Source organism: Pelophylax lessonae (genome assembly GCF_965119305.1).
Source record: "Pelophylax lessonae genome assembly, chromosome: 11".
Classification (NCBI taxonomy): domain Eukaryota; kingdom Metazoa; phylum Chordata; class Amphibia; order Anura; family Ranidae; genus Pelophylax; species Pelophylax lessonae.
The window spans coordinates 135775311-135795136 of NC_138778.1; the positions used below are offsets into that span (position 1 = coordinate 135775311).

Here is a 19826-nt window from a genome sequence, read left to right on the forward strand (position 1 = left end):
CACCATCTATGGGAGCAGTCTGCACAGGACAAATGTCAGACTCTCCATTAGCATGCTCAGACTCTACAATCCAGAAGGCAAGCAACCCTCCACATTTGCATGAGGGATCTGGGCTTAATGGTGGCATCTTTTAAAGCAGTTCCCTTTGCCCAGTTTCACTCCAGACCGTTGCAATTCAACATTCTGAAAAGGTTGGACAAATACTGTAGGTTCTTTCCCTTCACACATGCCTTACCAGCAAAATCAGGCTGAATCAAAAGTTCAACACTTTATTTGGGGAAATCCTTCCTCCCACTGAGCTTGAAGGTTCTCACAATGGATGCAACTATATGTTGGGCTGAGGAGAAGTCCTGGATACCTGATGTAAGGGACTTGGTCATCGGAGATAGCTCATCTCCTGATCAACTTTCTGGAATTTAGAACAATTCGATTATCCCTTCAACACTGGACCTCTCAACTGCAATGTATTCTTTTCTTCCAAAGGTGTTTTTTTTTTTTTCCTCCCTCCTTAATCAGGATACTGTTCTGCCATCTGTCTGTCCTGCTCCAAAACATCCTAAAGAGTACAGGTTCCTTCAAACAGTCTGACGCTCATTCCTGAATGATCTCGTATTGGGTAATCTGCTTTCTGTTCCACCATTGCTAGGTGGATTCAACAGTTTATAATTCAAGCCTATTCTCTCAGGGACAGTGTTCCTTCTTTTCCCATTATTGCACATTTGACTAGGTCGGATAGTGCCTCTTGGGTATTTTAGCGTCCGATATCTTTTTAAAAGATTTTCAAGGCTGGTTTTCTGTTAACATTTTTTTTTTTTTTAATATGTTTTTTACCAGATGAATGTACAGGCCTCAGCTGATGCTGGCTTGAGTCGGAGGGTTCCACTCTGATAACCTGTTGTTTTTTTCATGGGTTGGTTGCCTTTCATTTGCGGTGTTGCCTAACCCTCAATTAGACTGCTCTTGGATCTTCTTATGTACCTGACTACTTGTCCTATAATGTTTCATTAAGAAAATAGGATTTTTGACTTACTGTAAAATCATTTTCATGGAGTATGTTACGACACAGCTCACATGGGTTGAACTGACAGCAAAGAACATAGTATATGATGGCTAGAGGTACAGTAGGCGTTCACAGTATACACAAGTAAGTGGCGACCTGTATAGGCTGCAAAAATTAGCTCACATGGGTTGAACTGACAGCAAAGGACGTAGTATAAGATGGCTAGAGGTACAGTAGGAGTTCACATTTTTTAAGCTCATATTTTGTTTGGAACATCCTGTGAATGGGCAATGTTGTTGCTAGACTGCTGGCCAAAAGAATAGAGTAGGGTGTTGTTTTGACTTGTTTCACTGACACCATTGGATAGATCTGTCTTTTAAAATGTGGTATACACCTCCCTATTTAGCTGTATTTCACCAGATCAGGAGATTGATGTCTATTGTAGCTTTTAACAACCCAAATTGACCATTCTGTGGGACATATTATCCATCTGACAAATAAAGCCTTTTCCAAGTTCTATAGTTCCCTACAGACAATGCACCACCACCACTTTCAGCCAATGCTTTTCTCTTCCTCCTCTCTCTCTTCATAAATACATGTATGCTTATCTAAATTTACAAGTTGATGCAGCATTTTTTAGTTCAAGGCCTAATGGCACTATATAATGTGTGAATTTCCAGTTTGTTGCCTTCTGTTGGATGTAAACCGTCTTTTGACATTACTTCACATAGTAAGGACCAGTCTCTGGTAAATTAAGTTGTGTTGAAGCTTTTGATTTTTTGCATGTTTCATTGATCATATTGTTTGAAGAGTTGTTACAATTTTCTATACATTTACCTATTTTAGGTGAGGATTGTCCACTTAGGGATGGAGCTAATACTAAAATTCCTAAACTCACAGTCAAGGTAAGAGATGAAAAAAATTTGGCATTAACCCCTTGTCTACCACAACAATTTTGTTTGCATACATTAAAATCTGAATTCTCTTGCTAGAAAATTAATTTAAACCCCTAAACACTATATTTTCTAAAAGTACATACCACTTAAAATCTATTGTGGCACACATAAGCACAATATAAGATTTTTTGGTAGAATTGAAAAATATGGGATTGTGTCAAGTAAGTAGATACCAAAATGTTAAGCCTTAAAATTGTGTGCCCCTGAAATGGCAAAAAACGATGGTATCCAAATTTGAGAGGCTGGTTCGGGTGATATATTGAGATAAGATTGGTGATGTTGCTTAGGGGAAAGTTGTAAAGGGCTTTGGATGATGAGAGTATTTTGAATTTTATTCGGAAGGCAATCCGAAACCATTTTAGAGATTGGCAGAGAGGGTTGTCAGACATTAAGCAGCTGGTAAGGTGGATGAGTCTGGCAGCAGCATTCTTAATAGGCTGAAGGGGTATATCCTGTGTAAAGGTAATCCTATTAGGAGGGAATTGCACTGGCTAAGGTGAGAGATAATAAGGAAGTGAATGAGTTGCTTAGTGGTTTCATCAGTTAAAAAGGGGCATATTATGAAGGTGAAATCAACAGGATTTGGACTATGATTGGGTTTGGGGCTAAAAGGACAGGTCAAAGTCCAGAATTATACCTAGAATCCTGGCATGAGGGAGGGGAATGATAGTTGTATTATTGAACTTGATAGCAAAGTAAGGGGAAGGGGCACAGTCAGTTTGAATATTAGTTCAGTTTTAGAAAGAATGAGTTTATGGATGCTATATGACATCGTTACTGATACCTCATTTATTAAGTTAGTATTGTGGTAGGAGACTGAAGCTGTGAGGTGGGAAGTAGAGAGATAGATTTGGATGTCATCAGCGTGTCAACTATATGGAGTTTATCAAGTTGACCAAGGGAGGATGTGTAGATGGAGAAGAGAAGGGGTCAAAGGAGGGGACCCCTACTGAAAGAGGAAGTGGAGAGGAGGTAACAGATTTTGTAGGCAACACTGAAACAACGCTGTGATAGGTAGGAGGGGAACCAGCAAAGAGCAGAGTCTTGGAGGCCGAAGAATTGGAGGAGGAGTGGGTGGTCAACAGTATCAAAAGCAGCAGAAAGGTCTAGTAGTAGGAGTATGGAGTACTGGCCACTGGTTTTAGCAGTTAGTCATTAGTGAGTTTTAGTAGGGCAGTTTCTGTGGAGTGTTGCGAGTGAAAGCCAGGCTGTAAGGGGTCAAGAATGTTGTTGTCAGTGAGGTAGGATCTCAGACGATTGTAGACTAGATGTTTTAAAAATATAGAGATAAATGGGAGCAAGATGAGTCTTATGATGTTCAGGGTAGTGGGGTCCAGTGAGGACATTTGAGTATAGGGGTGATCAATGCATGGCTCTAGAATTATTGCACTCACTCTGAGGTTCACAGCGATACCTCACATTTGTGGCACAATTGCTGTTTACATACATGTGTGTGTCCCCTTATGTGATAGCATTGATAGGTGACAGGTTCTCATTATGAAAATTTTACTGGTATTTTAGACCCTTAATATCTTCCCTGCTCTCCATTACACCTATTGTGCTTGATTAGCTGCTTTCCTGGCTACAGTAGCCAGGGAATGACTGTGCTGTAAACCTAGAAATGACAGAATACACACCACTTCGGGGTCCCTTCATTGCAGAGGAGATGAGAGATAGGGTGTTCTTTGATCCCCTTTTTGATCAATAGGTTACTGCCTTTTACTGCAGTTTTAGGCGTCCCAGGGGAAAAGGAGAGCCAGGAGCCACGGTGACTGGTACTGGAGGTAAAAGGAGGGGATTAGCACCCTTTCGGTACTGTAAAAGTGTTTGGATAGCTCTACAAGTAAGAATATTTGCTGTGCTTCATTGGTACCTGTTCTGATTTTAGGCTAGGGAGCATTGCCTTAAGATGCTGGAAGAAGCACTGAGCAAAAATGCCCAAATGACTGACAGCCAGTATAGGTAAGATATATGGTCTTAATTGGCCAGTTTTCCTGTGTGTGTGTGTGTCCAACCTTTTACCGCTCCAATTCCAAGAACAAATTGTAACGTTGTTTATATTCTACATAAAAACAGAAAGCAATGATTTGAAAATCTCATAAACCAATATTTTTTATCCACAGAAGAAAACACATCAAATGTTTAAACAGAGAGCATGTTCCATTTTAGGAAAAAAAAAGGTAATTTTTAAAATTGATGGCAGCAACTCGTCTCAAAAAGTTGGGACAGGGCAAGAAAAAGCTGGAAAAGTAAGTAGTACTAACAAAGAAGTGCTGGAAGAGCATTTTGCAACAAATTGGAATGCATTGGGGTAATTGGCAACAGGTCAGTAACATGAGTGGGTACAAATAAACAGAGCATCTTAGAAAGTCAGAGGGGTTGATTTACTTAAACTGGAGAGCGCAAAATATGGTGCAGCTGTGCATGGTAGCCAGTCAACTTCTAACTTCAGCTTGTTCAATTAAGCTTTGACGAAAAAAAACTTTGAAGTTGATTGGTTTCTATGCAGAGCTGCACCAGATTTTGCGCTCCACAGTTTTAGTAAATCAACCCCAGAGTGTCTCAGAAGGAATAATGGGGAAATGTTCACCAATCTGTGAAAAGCTACATCTAAAAATTGTCAAACAATTTCAGAATAATGTTCCTTACTGTAAAATTGCAAATCATCATCTACTGTAGGGCTCAAAATTTCAAGTCCTGACCTAGCCAGGCCTTAAGAGATGCTCTCTGCCAGTTGCCCCACCCAACCCCTACCTTGCCTTGCTCTGCCCCAAATTCCGCCCCTAAACACGCCCTCGTAAATTATATCATGTAATGACACTGTTAAATGTTTTATGCAGAATTAAGTTACAAAAATAAATATTAACAACAACTTTATCAGTGCCCATCAGTGCAGCTTATCAGTTCTCATTAGTGCAGCCTGACCAGTGGCCATGAGCACAGCCTGACCAGTGGCCATGAGCGCAGCCTGATCCGGAGGCCATGAGCGCAGCCTGATCCGGAGGCCATGAGCGCAGCCTGATCCGGAGGCCATGAGCGCAGCCTGATCCGGAGGCCATGAGCGCAGCCTGATCCGGAGGCCATGAGCGCAGCCTGATCCGGAGGCCATGAGCGCAGCCTGATCCGGAGGCCATGAGCGCAGCCTGATCCGGAGGCCATGAGCGCAGCCTGATCCGGAGGCCATGAGCGCAGCCTGATCCGGAGGCCATGAGCGCAGCCTGATCCGGAGGCCATGAGCGCAGCCTGATCCGGAGGCCATGAGCGCAGCCTGATCCGGAGGCCATGAGCGCAGCCTGATCCGGAGGCCATGAGCGCAGCCTGATCCGGAGGCCATGAGCGCAGCCTGATCCGGAGGCCATGAGCGCAGCCTGATCCGGAGGCCATGAGCGCAGCCTGATCCGGAGGCCATGAGCGCAGCCTGATCCGGAGGCCATGAGCGCAGCCTGATCCGGAGGCCATGAGCGCAGCCTGATCCGGAGGCCATGAGCGCAGCCTGATCCGGAGGCCATGAGCGCAGCCTGATCCGGAGGCCATGAGCGCAGCCTGATCCGGAGGCCATGAGCGCAGCCTGATCCGGAGGCCATGAGCGCAGCCTGATCCGGAGGCCATGAGCGCAGCCTGATCCGGAGGCCATGAGCGCAGCCTGATCCGGAGGCCATGAGCGCAGCCTGATCCGGAGGCCATGAGCGCAGCCTGATCCGGAGGCCATGAGCGCAGCCTGATCCGGAGGCCATGAGCGCAGCCTCACCAGTGGCCATGAGCGCAGCCTCACCAGTGGCCATGAGCGCAGCCTCACCAGTTCCCATCAGCGCACTGTGTGCAAGGGACAACGCCAAAATGCAATATTGGATGCCCGTGATCTTTAGGCCTTCAAGTGGCACTGGATTAAAAACAGACATGATTCTGAGATGGACATCACTGCATGGGCTCAGGAATACTTGCACATATCACCGTCTGTGAACACAGTTCACCCTGCTGTCCAAAGATGTAAGTTAAAGCTCTATCATGCAAAGAAGAAGCCATATCTGAACATGATCCAGAATTGCTGCTGTCTTCTCTGGGCCAAAGCTCATTTAAAATGGTCTATTGCAAAGTGAAAAACGGTTCTGTGGTCAGACAAATCAAAATTTGACATTCTTATTGGCATTCATGGGTGCTGTGTCCTCCGGACTAAAGAGGAGAGGGACCTTCTGGCTTGTTATCCGCGCTCAGTTTAAAAATATATCCAGGTTTTAGAACAGCATATGCTCTGGCAAGACTGGGACAACATTAATCTCCCAATACTCCAGCAACTGGTCTCCTCGGTTCCCAGTGGTTTACAAAGTCTTGTTAAATGAAAAGGGGATGCTACACTGTGGTAAACATGGCCCTGTCCCAATTTTTTTTTAATTAGGGCTGTACTTTGCCAGCTTTTTGTTGCCCTGTCCCAAGTTTTTTGAGACGCATTGGTGCCATCAGTTTCAAAATGACCTAATTTGTTTCTTAAAATGGTAAATTTTCTCAGTTTAAGCATTTGGTAGGCTTTCTATTGTGAAAAAAATATGGGTTTTAGAGATTTCCAAATCATTGTAATCTGTTTTAACCACTTGCTGACTGATCCTACTGCGGGCAGTGCGGCTCCCCTGGGTCCAGCGATGTAGACCTACGTCACTGGACTCCTAGTGGTCTCGGCGGGGCGCTGAGTGGGGCCGGAGGAGGAGAGGCCGCGATCGCCGCCTCCCTTCCCGATCGTCTGGGAAAATGTGAGAAGACCCGCCTGCTTATATAAACAAAGCAGGCGGATCTTCTCAGTGACAGACAGGGAGGGATCACAGGATTCAGCATAGCTGAACCTGCGATCTCTGTGTTACAGAACCCCCCCCCCCTCCCCCACAATTCAGTAAGCATGAGGCATACATTTAACCCTTTGATCACCCATAGGGTTAACCCCTTCCCTGCCAGTGTCATTATTACAGTAACAGTGCATATTTATAGCACTGATTACTGTAGTAATGTCACTGGTCCCCCCAAAAGTGCCAAAAATGTCAGTTCGGGGTCCAATCTGTCCACCGCAATGTCGCAGTCCCGCAAAAAATTGCACATCGCCGCCATTACTAGTAAAAAAAAAAAAAAAAAACAATAAAAATGACATAAATCTTTCCCGTAGTTAGTAAACGCGATAACTTTTGCGCAAACCAATCAAAATACGCTTATTGCAATTTTTTTTACCAAAAATATGTAGCAGAAAACAAATTGGCCTAGAATGTTAAAAAATTTTGATTTTTACATTTTTTATTTTTTGGGAATGTTGTATAGCAAAATGTGAAAAAAAAAATATATATATTTTTTTTTTTTTTTTTCAAAATTGTCACTCTTTTTTTCTTTATAGCACAAAAAGTAAAAATCTCAAAGGCGATCAAATACTACCAAAAGAAAGCTCTATTTGTGGGGAAAGAAAGGACATACATTTTGTTTGGATACAGCATCGCACGACCACGCAATTGTCTGTTAAAATAATGCAGTGCCGAATCGCAAAATAGGGCCTGGTCAGGAAGGGGGTAAAATCTTCCGGTCTTAAAGTGGTTAATGTAGATTTTACACAGCGTCCCAACTTTTTTGGAACCAGAGTTGTACATTTTAGATCAGGTGAGCAAAACTTTAAATGAAGCTTAGTGACCCAAATTTATGACCAGCTATTATGGACATATGTGGTAATCATTGGTTTAACTGTGTCCTTTTTGTGCTTTGACCCAACATTTACTTATAATATAAATATTCTGATTCCAGGGTTGATGCAGCTTCATCGGCTGTGGACCTAGAATATGAGGTTTTTCGAAACAGCAAAATGTCAAACCTCTATAAAGCAGCAGTGCTGAAGAAGGTAATACCAGGGAATTAAATATTTAGGTGTATAAATGTGCTTTTCACTTGCAAATGCTGTAACAAAAAATGTCAGGTGAAATGGATTTTGTATAGTGAAAATCTTCAGGTAAAGATATTTAATAGTTGTAAATCTGACATAGATTAGCCCCCTGCTGCAGCCTTTGATGCCATTTGATTGCTGGGTAAAAGGAGACTAAGAAAAGTCTTCCTTCTACCTTGTCTAGCCAAAGTCACTGACTGGAGCTCAAATATTACTTGTTAATGATGAAAGGTGAAACTTTTATTATTAAAAAATAATTTTGTTTTTGCTGTGCAGCCCTGGCCAAAAGTTTTGAGAATGACACAAATATGAATTTTCACAAAGTCTATTATTGCCTCAGTGTTTTTAGATCTTCATGTCAGATGTTACTATGGTATGCTGAAGCATAATTACAAGCATTTCATAAGTGTCAAAGGCTTATATTAACAATTACATTAAGTTTATGCAAAGAGTTAATATTTGCAGTGTTGACCCTTCTTTTTCAAGACCTCTGCAATTCGCCCTGGCATGCTGTTTTTTTTTTTTTTTTTAATAAATGTATTTATTGTTTTCAAAAAGAAGAGAACATACAAGTACATTTCATACAATAAAAACTTCAAATTCCAGTGCTATAACTTCTCCCTTCCCTTATTTTCCCTCTATTAGTCCCCCCCTCCCCTCCCTTATCTATACTAATTGTCTTCCTCTTTATCTCCACTCCATTTAGTGTATTCTCTCTTTTTCTTAAATTCTCTCCAATTTTCCCATGTATCATCCCATTCCTCTGTATCGCCTTCCTCCCAATCTCTCAAGTATTCCAGTGTTCTTATTCTCTAAACTCTTTTTACCCAGTCACCCATGGTCGGGGTCTCTTCCTTTTGCCAGAATAACAGGATTAATCCTTTTGCTGCATTCATCAAATGGGGTAATAATGTTGCTTTATATTGCCTTACGGAATTTTTAATACCGTGAAATAGGCAATACCAGGGGTCTTCCGGGGTCTCTATTTTCGTAATTATTTTGATGTGATCCAAGATTTCCTTCCAGTACTTTTTAATTTTAGAGCAATCCCACCATAAATGCGCCATTGTGCCTACTTCTGAACAGCCCCTCCAGCAGTTTTTTGCTTTTTCTTTTTGGTAATTATGGGCTTTATCGGGGTTGATGTACCATCTTGCCATACATTTGTAATTAATTTCAACTGTGTTTATATTAACTGTAGAGTTGTGTATTAATTTTAAACTTTTTTTTAAGTGAAAATCTCTATTTCGTGTGCCCAATTCCCTCTCCCATTTGTCGATGAATGGCGGGACCGCCGGTCCCGTCAAATCCACCAGGATTTTATATATATATATTTGATATTTTATTATCGTGTTTCTCAGAGGAGCAGATCCGCTCAAAAGGGAGCAAATCTTCTCCCCTTCTCAGCGGTTTTGGCAGGGAAGTCACAAAGTGCCTCAACTGGCAATATTGCCATTCATCGAGTCTCCAATCTTTCCTTTTTTGTTTTAAATCCTCATATGTATAAATATGGTCATTATCCATAATATCCCTCAAACGTGCATCCTCATCTCCTATCCACTTACCTCCCATTTTTTCTTGTCCTGGTAAAAAATAATTAGTGTCTTTTAAAGGAATTAACAGTGAATTATATTGCCATTTATTTCTTTTGTGAGTTAAATACCAAATTTTAAGTGCTTGAATTGTGATTGGGTGTGTGTTAAAGTTTAAGTTTCTGTGTTGTGCGGGCATCCATATGATTTTTCCTAATTGAGTATGACTCATTGTGCATTCTATTTTTACCCAGTTTTTTTCACTTTTTATTTTCCCCCATTCCATCACACGTGAAAGTATAGTTGCATCATAATATTTTTTAAAGTCTGGTACTGCTAAGCCCCCTTGATTTTTTTCCCTTGATTAATACTGCATGTTGTATTCTGGGTTTACATCTTTTCCAGATAAATCTAGTTATTAAAGATTTCAAAGTTCTAAAATAAATCTGAGGGATCGAGATAGGTAACATTTGAAATTTATAGGTTATTTTTGGTAGAATTGCCATTTTTATTATATTTATTCTCCCTATCCATGATAGCGGCCTATGTGAAATCCTGTTAAGCTCTTTTTTTATTTCATTTAATAGCGGGATATAATTTTCTTTATACCGTCCTTTGAATTTTTTTGTTAAAATGATTCCGAAATATTTTAATCCTAGTTTTTTCCAGTTGAAGGGGAATTCCAGTTTTAATTTTTCTTCTTGTTTTTTTATTTGATATTTAATATGTCTGACTTAGTAGGGTTAATTTTTAAGTTAGATAGTTTCCCCTACTTTTTCAAGCTTTCTAATACATTTGGTAGAGTTATCCTCAATCTGGTGATGTACAGTAACAGATCATCCGCAAATGCGGCAATCTTATGCTCCACATCCCCCACCTCTATTCCTTTCACATCTGGGTTCTCCCTAATTGTCGCCAATAAGGGTTCTAGTGAAAGTACAAACCGTAGCGGAGACAGCGGACATCCCAAATGGCTCAGAGTGGGCCCCATTGACTTTCACCCTGGCAGTGGGCTGGCCATAGAGTGTTTTTATCCATGCCATCATTTTTCTTCCCATTCCCAGTTCCTCCAGGGTTCCCATCATAAAATCCCAGCTGACCCTGTCGAATGCTTTCTCCGCATCTATCGACAGAATCAGCCCTTGGGATCCACTCCTTGCCATCTGCCGCATCAACAGAATTGTTCTTACACCATTATCGCGGCCCTGTCTCCCGGGTATAAATCCTGTTTGATCTCTATGAACCATTCTTCCATCACATTTTTCATTCTAGTTGCCAACACTTTTGCAAAGAGTTTCGTATCGATATTTAAAAGCGAGATGGATCTATAGTTTGAACATACGGTCGCGTCTTTCCCTTCTTTCAGGATTACCGTAATTGATGCCAAGAGGGCGTCCTTCCTCATCCCATATTCTTGCCCTAAGCCATTAAAGTAGTCTTTTAATTTAGGTATTAATAGATCCTTATGTCTTTTATAATAGCTTACCGTAAACCCATCTGGTCCGGGACTCTTCCCTGAGGGTGTTGTTTTAAGGGCTATACTTATCTCTTCTTCTGTGATTTGGGCTTCTAGTTGGTCTATTTTATCTCGTTGTATTTTAGGTAATTTCGCCTCTTTCAGATATTGCTTAATATTTTCCCCTTTGGTTGGGTCCCTCTCTCCTCCTGTTTCTTTGATATTCTAGAGTTTCCCGTAGTACTCCTGAAATACTTTTGCTATATCGGCCGTTGAGTATACCATTTCCCCCTTAGTGTCTTTCATTTTCTCTATATAGTTTATTGCTTTCTTTTTTTTTTTAATAATTTTCGCAAGTTTTTTCCTGATCTTGTTATTTCCTAGATAGTTTTCTTTAGCTACTTTCCTGGTCTCCTGTCTAATTTCTTGTTCTATTAATTCTTTTAGTTCTTCTTTTTTATGACTAACTGGTGTTGGATCTCAACCGACTGTTTTTATGGCTTTGTTCTAACTCGTGAATCCCTTTTATTAGTTTTTCTTTATGTTCTATTCTCTCTATTCTCTCTTTTTTTCTTCTTGACCGTTTAGAAATTAATATCCCTCTCATGTATGCTTTTTGCGCCTCCCAGACTATATTTTTTTTAAGTTTCTTCATTTTCGTTGATCTGGAAGTATAATTCTAATTCTTTTCTAATTTCTTCTCCCCATCTTTTTTCCCTGAGCAGTTCCTCATTTAATCTCCAGATATTTGTTTTAAAAATTCCCCCTATTGTTTTCAGCTTTATTTTAACAGGTGCATGATCCGACCAGGTTTTAATCCCTATTTTAGCCTCTGTCACTAATTCTACCCCTCTATGGTCCATCATAATATAGTCGATCCTTGAGTGTATTTTATGTACAGAGGAGTAGAACGTATAATCCCGTTCTTTCGGATGAAGCACCCTCCAAAGGTCCAGTAATTGGCATTGGAATAGCTTCTTTTTAATCATTTTTAGATGTGATGCTCTACTCCTCTGTACAGTCGACGTACAGTCAATTTCTGGGTCAAGACAAAAGTTGAAATCGCCCGCTAATATCACTCTCCCTTTTCTAAATTCTATTAGTTTGTCTAAAATTTTCCCTAGATATCCCATAGGTTTGTCATTAGGGCAATACACATTTACCACAGTCACATCCTTAGCACGGAGTTTCCCTTTTAAGAAAAGGAATCTTCCCTCGTGGTCTACCATCCTTTCCTCTAATACAAAATGAATTCCTCTGGCGAACCCAATAGCCACCCCTTTTGATTTTTTTGTTGTAGAGTCAGAATAGTACCACATGGGATGATCTTTTGAGTACAGTCTAATATTAGAGGAATGTAGGATATGAGTTTCCTGTAAGAAAACTAGATCGGCTCCCATGTTTTTAATCTCATTCAGGATCTTCTGTCTCTTCTTGGGGGAATTCAGTCCTCTTATGTTATACGTTACACAACTAATCTCTGTCACCATTTGTAATTAAAAAGAGGTATTCCATTCTTCCCCAGAGAACAGAGGAAGGTCTATCTTGTCTGAAAAAGAAAAAGAAAAATAAGACAAGTGGAGTGGATACATTTCCTCTCAAACTTATCTCAAATTGTGTTGTAGTGAATACATTAAACTGTGATCTACTCTTCCCTTTCCCCCTCCTCCCCCTCCCCCCACCCGGTTTCTTTTCTACCCTCCTTCCCCTTCTCCACCCTCCCATCCTCCCCTCCCACTCCTCCCCCCATTCCTCCCCTGGGACATGTATCCGCGGGTTTTTGGCCCCATTCCCCTGGGCCTATCCAGTCGATCTACTTCCTCCCTCCTAGTATCGACATTTTCCCTAGGGTGGTTCTCTGCGCCTGTACGCTTGGTTTCCCCACTTTTCTCTCATGGAACCATAGGAGATTAGTTGTCCAATACTCCAGCGTCCCATCCAGTTCTCTTAAAGACTCTTCTCCCTTCTCTCCTCTCCCCTCAACTTCCCTCCCCTCCCACCAGTGCTCCCCCCCTTCCCCCCCCCCCCATCCACTGCAGTGATCATTCGCCTTGTCCATATTTATTTTTCTTTGTTTTCAGATGCCAGTGATCTTCTTCTTCCCCCTCCTATCTCAGCCAGGGGTGTCCATCCATGTATTACCGGTGTAGGGATTTTCAGTGCTTCACAGAATTTTTTCAGTTCCTCTGGGAATCTCAGTGTTACTGTCTTCCCTCTTTTTCTGACACCCAAGCAAGCTGGGAATCCCCAGAAATAGACAATATTTTGTTGTTTAAGCAGCTCCACCAGCGGCTTCAATGTCCGTTTTCTAGCCAGTGTCTCCTGTGATAGGTCTGCAAAAACTTGTATATCTATGTCTTCATATTTCAAAGGGGGTCGGTTTTTTTAATTTTTCCCATATCATTGCTCTTGTTCCATAGCTGAGAAATCTTACTACTACGTCGCTTGAGGATTCTTTTCCTAATTTTGTTGTTATTTCCCTTTTTAATAAGAGATTGAACACTGCTTCCACCATCTCTTCCAAGTTTTCTTCTTTCCCCTTTTCTGGTAGCCCTCTAATTCTTAAATTTTGTCTTCTGTCTCTATTTTCCTAATTTATAGAGTATATTTCTTTGAATTATTTGTGTTTTCCTTATCTCTTCCTTACATAATTTCAATGCTTTTCCTTGGTTTTCTGTTTTTCTTTCTACATCTTCAACTCTCTTCAATATTTGCCCTAGATCTCCATGTAGGATTGTCATTTCATTTTTAATAGACTTTTCCAAATTTGAGAACATTTCTCTTATTTCTTCTTTTGTGGGGAATTGATCTTTTACATTAGGCACTCCGTCTCCCTCTTTAGCTATATCTTGATCTATCTGTACCTTGTCTATCTGTCTTAGGGTATTATCTTCACTTGTCTCTGTTGTTTTCTGATTGCGGGTTTTTATACTACTTTCATTATTTTGTTTTGGTTTCGTCGGTGTTTGCCTTTTGGTGTTTTCTCCCGTTACTTTGTGTGTCATGTATTTTTTAATGGACCCTGGACTGGTACTTAGATTTGATAGTTTACTTCCTCCACTTTCTTTAGCTGATTTATTTTTCATTTTTGAGGGATCTTCCTCCTTACCCCTGCTTCCCCTTTGCATTTATATAATAAAGAGGTAAAATTATTGGGTCTATTTAATACCGTTGATTTATATTTTTATTCACTCTCCCACTTGTCTTGCTGCTGTTCTTATAAAGACAGTGCAGTGCAACTCAGTGCAGCTTTGGAAGTCCCAATTATTCAGATGTCAGAGAGAAAAAAAAAAAAAAAGAAAGAGCTCAATGCTGAGACGCCTTCACCCCCTGTATCCAGGTGCACCTTTAAAACTTCACCGTCTGAGTCTTCCTCTAATATAGTTTATGTCCTACAAGCTAGAGGTTTCTGGCAGCTCTTTCTATCGGTATTTTCATATAGGCTTGGTGGTTATTTTATAACATGCAATTCCATTTGGGGGGGGGGGGGGGTAAAGTCTCTCTCACCTTTCCTTGTGCGACTTCTGGGCTCACTGACCGCTTTGTGCGTCAGCCACGGATCTCCTAGATGTCCAGCGGTTCCTCCTCTCTCTGTTCCGTTCGGTGAGAGCAGCCCGGCAGTCCCCGCTCTCTCTTTCCGCCGGGCACACTTTACCTCCCGGCGTCGCTGCAGCCTCTCCTCCCGGTCTCAGCGTGCGCGCTCAGCCTGTCCTCCTGGCAGTCTTAGCTTCGGCGCTTCTCGCAGACTCCGGAGCCCAGGTGAGAGGGTGAGAGTGTCCAGCGTGGGGATTACAGGTGTAGCTTGTGGCGGTGGGGGTTCCTGAGCAGGCGGGGTTCATCGGAAGGCGGAGGTTCCTAGGCAGGCGGGGGCAGACGCAGAGAGACTTCAGGCAGCATGCTGGATGGTTGTATGCTGGAGGTTAGCGAGCTCAGTCTCCTCGTCCCATTAGCAGGCTCCTCCCCTCCTCTTTGTGGCCCTGGCATGCTGTTAATCAACTTCTGTGCCACATCTTGACTGATGGCAACCCATTTTTGCATAATGAATGCTTGGAAGTTGTCAGAATTTGTGGGGTTTTTTTTTTTTTTTTTCCACCTGTCTCTTAAGGATTTACCACAAGTTGTCTATTGGATTAAGGTATGGGGCATTTCCTGGCCATGGACCCGAAATTTCAATGTTTTGTTCCCTAAGCCACTTTATCACTTTTGCCTTATGGGAATGTGCTCCATCATGCTGGAAAAGGCATGGTTCGTCACCAAAACTGTTCTTGGATAATAGGGAGAAGTTGCTCTCAGAGGATGTTTTTGTACCATTCTTTATTAATGGCTGTGTTCTAAGGCATAATTGTGAGTGAGCCCACTCTCTTGGCTGAGAAGGAACCCCACACATGAATGGTCTCAGGATACTTATCATGACACAGGACTGATGGTAGCAATCACCTTTTTTTTTCCGGACAAGGTTTTTTTCTAGATGTCCCAAACAATCAAAAAGGGGATACATCAGAGAAAATGACTTTACCCCAGTCCCCTGCAGTCCAATACCTGTACCTTTTCAGAATATCAGTCTGTCCCTGATGTTTTTCCTGGAGAGAAGTCAATTCTTTGCTGCCCTTCCTAACACCAGGCCATCCTCCTAAAGTCTTCACCTCACTGTGCATGCAGATAAACACACACCTGCCTGCTGCCATTCCTGAGCAAGGTTTGCACTGGTGGTGCCCCGATCCTGCAGCCGAATTAACTATTTGGAGACGGTCCTGGTGCTTGCTGGTTTTTCCCTGAAGCCTTCTTTTCAATTGAACCTCCTTGAAGATCTTGATGGTCCGATAAATAGTTGAATAGGATGCAGTCTTAGTAGCAGCAATATCCTTGCCTGTGAATCCCTTTTTGTGCAAAGAAATGAAGACTGCACATGTTTCCTTGCAAGTAACCATGTTTAACAGAGGAAGAACAATAACTTCACACACCACCCTCCTTTTAAAGCTTCCAGCCAGCTTCCATTCTAACTCAATCAGCAATAGAGAGTGATTTCCAGCCTTGTCCTCGTCAACACTGACACTTGTGTTAATGAGAGAATCACTGACATTATGTCATCTGGTCCTTTTGTGGCAGGGTCCCTCTCTACATTACCCTCAGATGCTTAGAGCTTACTAATCAGTTTCTTGCTGCCTAGCTCAGGAGTAGGACATAGGATTCCCTGCTGGGACTCCAGTCTCAGTTTTCAGTTTTTTCTTTGAAAAATGTTTATTTTATTTTCTTCACTCACTATCACTAGCTAGTCAGGGGGGATCCTCCTGGAGAACTACAAGCGACAGCTGGGCTGGCCTTTGCACTGCATAATCTAGATCCTTATGGTACCTCAGCCTGGCCTACGAGCGTGTGCAGGTTGTGGCCCGCCCTGGCCTCGACACGACGGTGCTCCGACGGATGGGGACGATTCTGCAGAGAAATTCTTCGCCTGGACGTATCAACCTGGAACGCCCTGTGTTGCAGCTTCCCCTCTTGGCTGACGGCACCCTCACTCAGGCTGTATCGGAGCAGTGCCCGTGGTCTATGGTATGGTGAGTAATGCTACCCCCTGTGTCCCTGGGACAGTATTCTGGGGGGGGGGGGGTGATGTGGCCCCACTCATGAAGATGTCAGAGCGGTGGTCTCTGTGTGGTCCCCCCTGGCTGGTCTGGACAGGATCCTGTCTCCCTGCTCCTTATGGGGGCGCTCTAGCGGCGCCCACTGCATGGAGGGATGTAGGGCTCCTACCTTGTCCTGGGGGGTTTCCTGTAGTGGATTCCCACAGTGGCCAGGGTTCCTGGGCTTCTGACTGTCGGCACCGTTTTTGCCCTCCATTTTGGGTGAGGGCAAGCCTGGCTGCATCAGTGTATGGGCAGCAGTCATTTTTTGCATTAACGTGCTTTTGGCGCCATTTTCTGCGCCATCTTGGATGTGGGCAGTCGCATTGTAAGGGCAGTGGCCATTTTCCCTGTGCTTTCCCATATCTTTTCTATTGGCATCCATGTATGTGTGGCTCAGGGCGCTTGTCGGCCATCTTTCACTTGCTGCAGAAGAAGCGTGGAGAGCGGTTTGTTTTTCTCTCTCTCTCTCAGCACTATACGGAGTTTGATTGCTTTTTGGGCGTTTTTACTTAGACACATTGCTTTCTCAGTTATCTGGCAATATAAAGGGGGACTCCAGCAGCAGTGCAGGACCACAACAGTAGCCAAGGAAGAACACTGCTGCAAGACCGTGATGTGTCATCAGTGACGGTAGAGCAAACGTAATTCCCCCAAGAAGAACAGACTAGAGCATCCCTCCTCGTAGGTGTCCTATAAGAAGCTCTCCCCGGCATGTAACTTTTTCCATATTTCGTACAGTCGGTCCCATCCAGAGACCACAAAGAGGGTGGAAAGAGAAAGTAAGGACAGAAAGGAGCAGAAAGAAGGGCGAGTGATAGAAGAGAGAGGGGGTATGAGAGGGGGGAAAGGGGGGGGAGGGAAGGGGGATGGGGGTAAAAGGGAAGAAGGGGAAAGGGAGGGGGGGCCCGCACCCCCCACCCCCCACGCTACAGATCATGGGGCCAAGAAAAGGCAGGTCGTGCGAAAGTCAATCGCACATCAGTGGGGTCACTCCGCCAACAGGCGAGCCCCCTTCCGGACGTGACAAAAAGATCCCAAATCCTCCATTTGTCCGCATGCTTGTCCCCCTTATGTTGGGAGGTGGCAATCAGATTCTCCAATTTGTTTGTCCTCAACCCTCCGGAGCCACTGATGAGTCACCTGTGGAGGGGTGGTCTGCTTCCAGAAAAGAGGTATACACACTCTGGCAGCATTCAGCAAGGGGCAGAGCAGTGATTTTTTTTTTATAGGTCCCAAAGGGAATGTCAGAAACTTGAAGTAGGAAGAAAGACGGATCGTTCGGAACCACTCTGTCCGTAAACATCGCTAGAATTCTCCTGATTTGCCCCCAAAAATGCGACAGTATGGGACAGGACCAAAAAATTTGTAACATCGTCCCCTGGGCGCTCCCACACCGCCAGCATCTATATGAGACGTCAGGGAAGAAACTATGCAGGCACACTGGTGTGTAGTACCAGCGCGTAAGTATCTTAAAGTTAGTTTCCTACGTCCTCGTACAAATCGAGGAAGACAGGGCTAAGCGGATCATGGACTGTTTCTGCTTTGACGTGAAACGATGATCAAGATCAACCTCCCACTTCTCAATCCAGTGCAGAGAGACTTGGTTGGGTGGTAGCTGTAAAAGTCTGTAAAATAGGGAGAGTGTTCGGGGTAGCTCCCCGTCCTCCACACACAGATTTTCTAATTGGGTCAGAGGTCTGGCAAAGGCAGCAGGAGCCGGTAGAGAGACAAGGAAGTGGTGTGCCTGAACGGCAGGCCAGAACAGTAGCTCAAAAGAGCCCCCATCTCCATCAGTTCCCCATCAAGAAGTGGGAGGCATGAGATATCCCACGTCGGCGTAGGGCAAGCGAAGCACGATCAGAGATCCCCCGGAGGATGGACGGGTGGCCCAGGAGCGGAAGAAGAGGCGAGGGCGACGGAGCAAGGTGAAGGTCCTCACACAGCCGTCCAGCCACAGAGAGAGTGACACCAATCAGAGGGTGGCGCCCAATAGGCTCCGAGAACACCAAAGTGCCCCCCGTAGGGGAAATTCACATGGGGCCTGTTCCAATTGAACCCAGAGTTTTACGTCGGCATAACTGCACCAGTCCAGGATCCTGCCCAGGTGTGTCGCTTGACAATATTTACGAATGTCTGGGAGGGCACTGAGCCTGGGTCTCCGGCGCGCCCGCACAAACCGGAGGAAGGAAGGAGGAGGAGGAAGAGGGAGAAGGGGAAGTGGAAGACCGGAGAAGAAACTAGGGGGAAGAAATATAGTGGGGTTAGTGGACAGAAAGAAGAGGAGAGAGGAGGAGGTAAAGTAAAAGACAGAGAGGAACGCACCCGGCCTAGAGCCTAGAATGCGTAAACAGATAAACTGCTCAAGAGCACACGGTGACAACCATCACTATCATCATGTGCTGTCCTAAGTGGGAGTGTGGAAGAACAATACCCAAGTAGGGAGCTCCCCCCCCCCCCCCCCACACCCGGCATAAATAACAGCATATGCAAAAGTTGAAAACAAAAAACAGAGGTACAAAAGCAGTAGTGCAATACCATACAAACCCCCCGCGATGAATAGCCCCTGCCACTGTAGAAGAAGAAGAACCAGGAGGCTCCCCCATCTAAGGCAGACCTGCATCCCCAGAGCGAGCAGAACCGACCCCAGCAACCAATATCCCCCGGGTGGGCTCCAGCCGCCAAGGCCGGTAGCAATATGAAGCCATTAAGGGTGCTGCCTTAAAAAAAATAAAAAAAATTCAAGTAACCCCGCATAACCAGCATGAGGTCCATGAAAGAGTCTGTGTGTACCCCACCCAGAAACCCCCCCCCCACCCCCGACCCCCACCCCCCCTCCAGATGTAAAGTCAGATAGCTCAGTCGGGCAGAATATGAAATCCACCCCTGGGATCCTGGAGAGCAGCAAGACGGTCCAGAAGTCCTCTCCCATAGAAAGCGGAGTCCATCTCAGAAGTGCAGGCAGGGTTGTAGTGACAGACCGTCTGGTAACCTGTTTAAAAAAAAATTCTCCTGCGCCAGCTCCGGTCTCGGAGTGCACGACTGCCGACATGTTCTGCGTTGTCGCCGAGTGAGTACTCTATCAGGCCGCGGGTGAGCCCCTCCAGGTCTCGAGTCCTGCAGCGGGGCCAACCAGTCCGGTACCGATATGGGATCCTCCTCCAGAAAGTCAAAAAGAGCCGGTAAATCCTGTGGCTCCCGTAGCGTGAAGCTCTGGCGGTCCTTCCGGATCACTAGGGAGAAGGGGTAGCCCCACTTATAAGTATATCCCTTGCGTCGGGCCAAATCGAGCAGTGGCCAGAGCAGGGCCCTCCGCATGAGCGTTGCTTTGGAAACATTTCCCCCAACTCCCATGCTTT

General features: G+C 44.1%; 2 protein-coding genes across 4 annotated transcripts in view; one reads left to right on the plus strand and one right to left on the minus strand.

Annotated features, from left to right (window-relative positions):
- Positions 1-19826, minus strand: part of MYO15B (myosin XVB) — a 764404-nt gene that overhangs the window by 413193 nt on the left and 331385 nt on the right. The window lies entirely within an intron of this gene.
- RECQL5 (RecQ like helicase 5) overlaps positions 1-19826 on the plus strand; it is a 276003-nt gene that overhangs the window by 170024 nt on the left and 86153 nt on the right. For both annotated transcript variants that reach the window (XM_082273010.1, XM_082273011.1), the window contains 3 exons: positions 1847-1905; positions 3845-3918; positions 7723-7816. In XM_082273010.1, coding sequence (XP_082129136.1) covers positions 1847-1905; positions 3845-3918; positions 7723-7816 — 227 coding nt within the window. The remainder of the gene's footprint in view (positions 1-1846; positions 1906-3844; positions 3919-7722; positions 7817-19826) is intronic.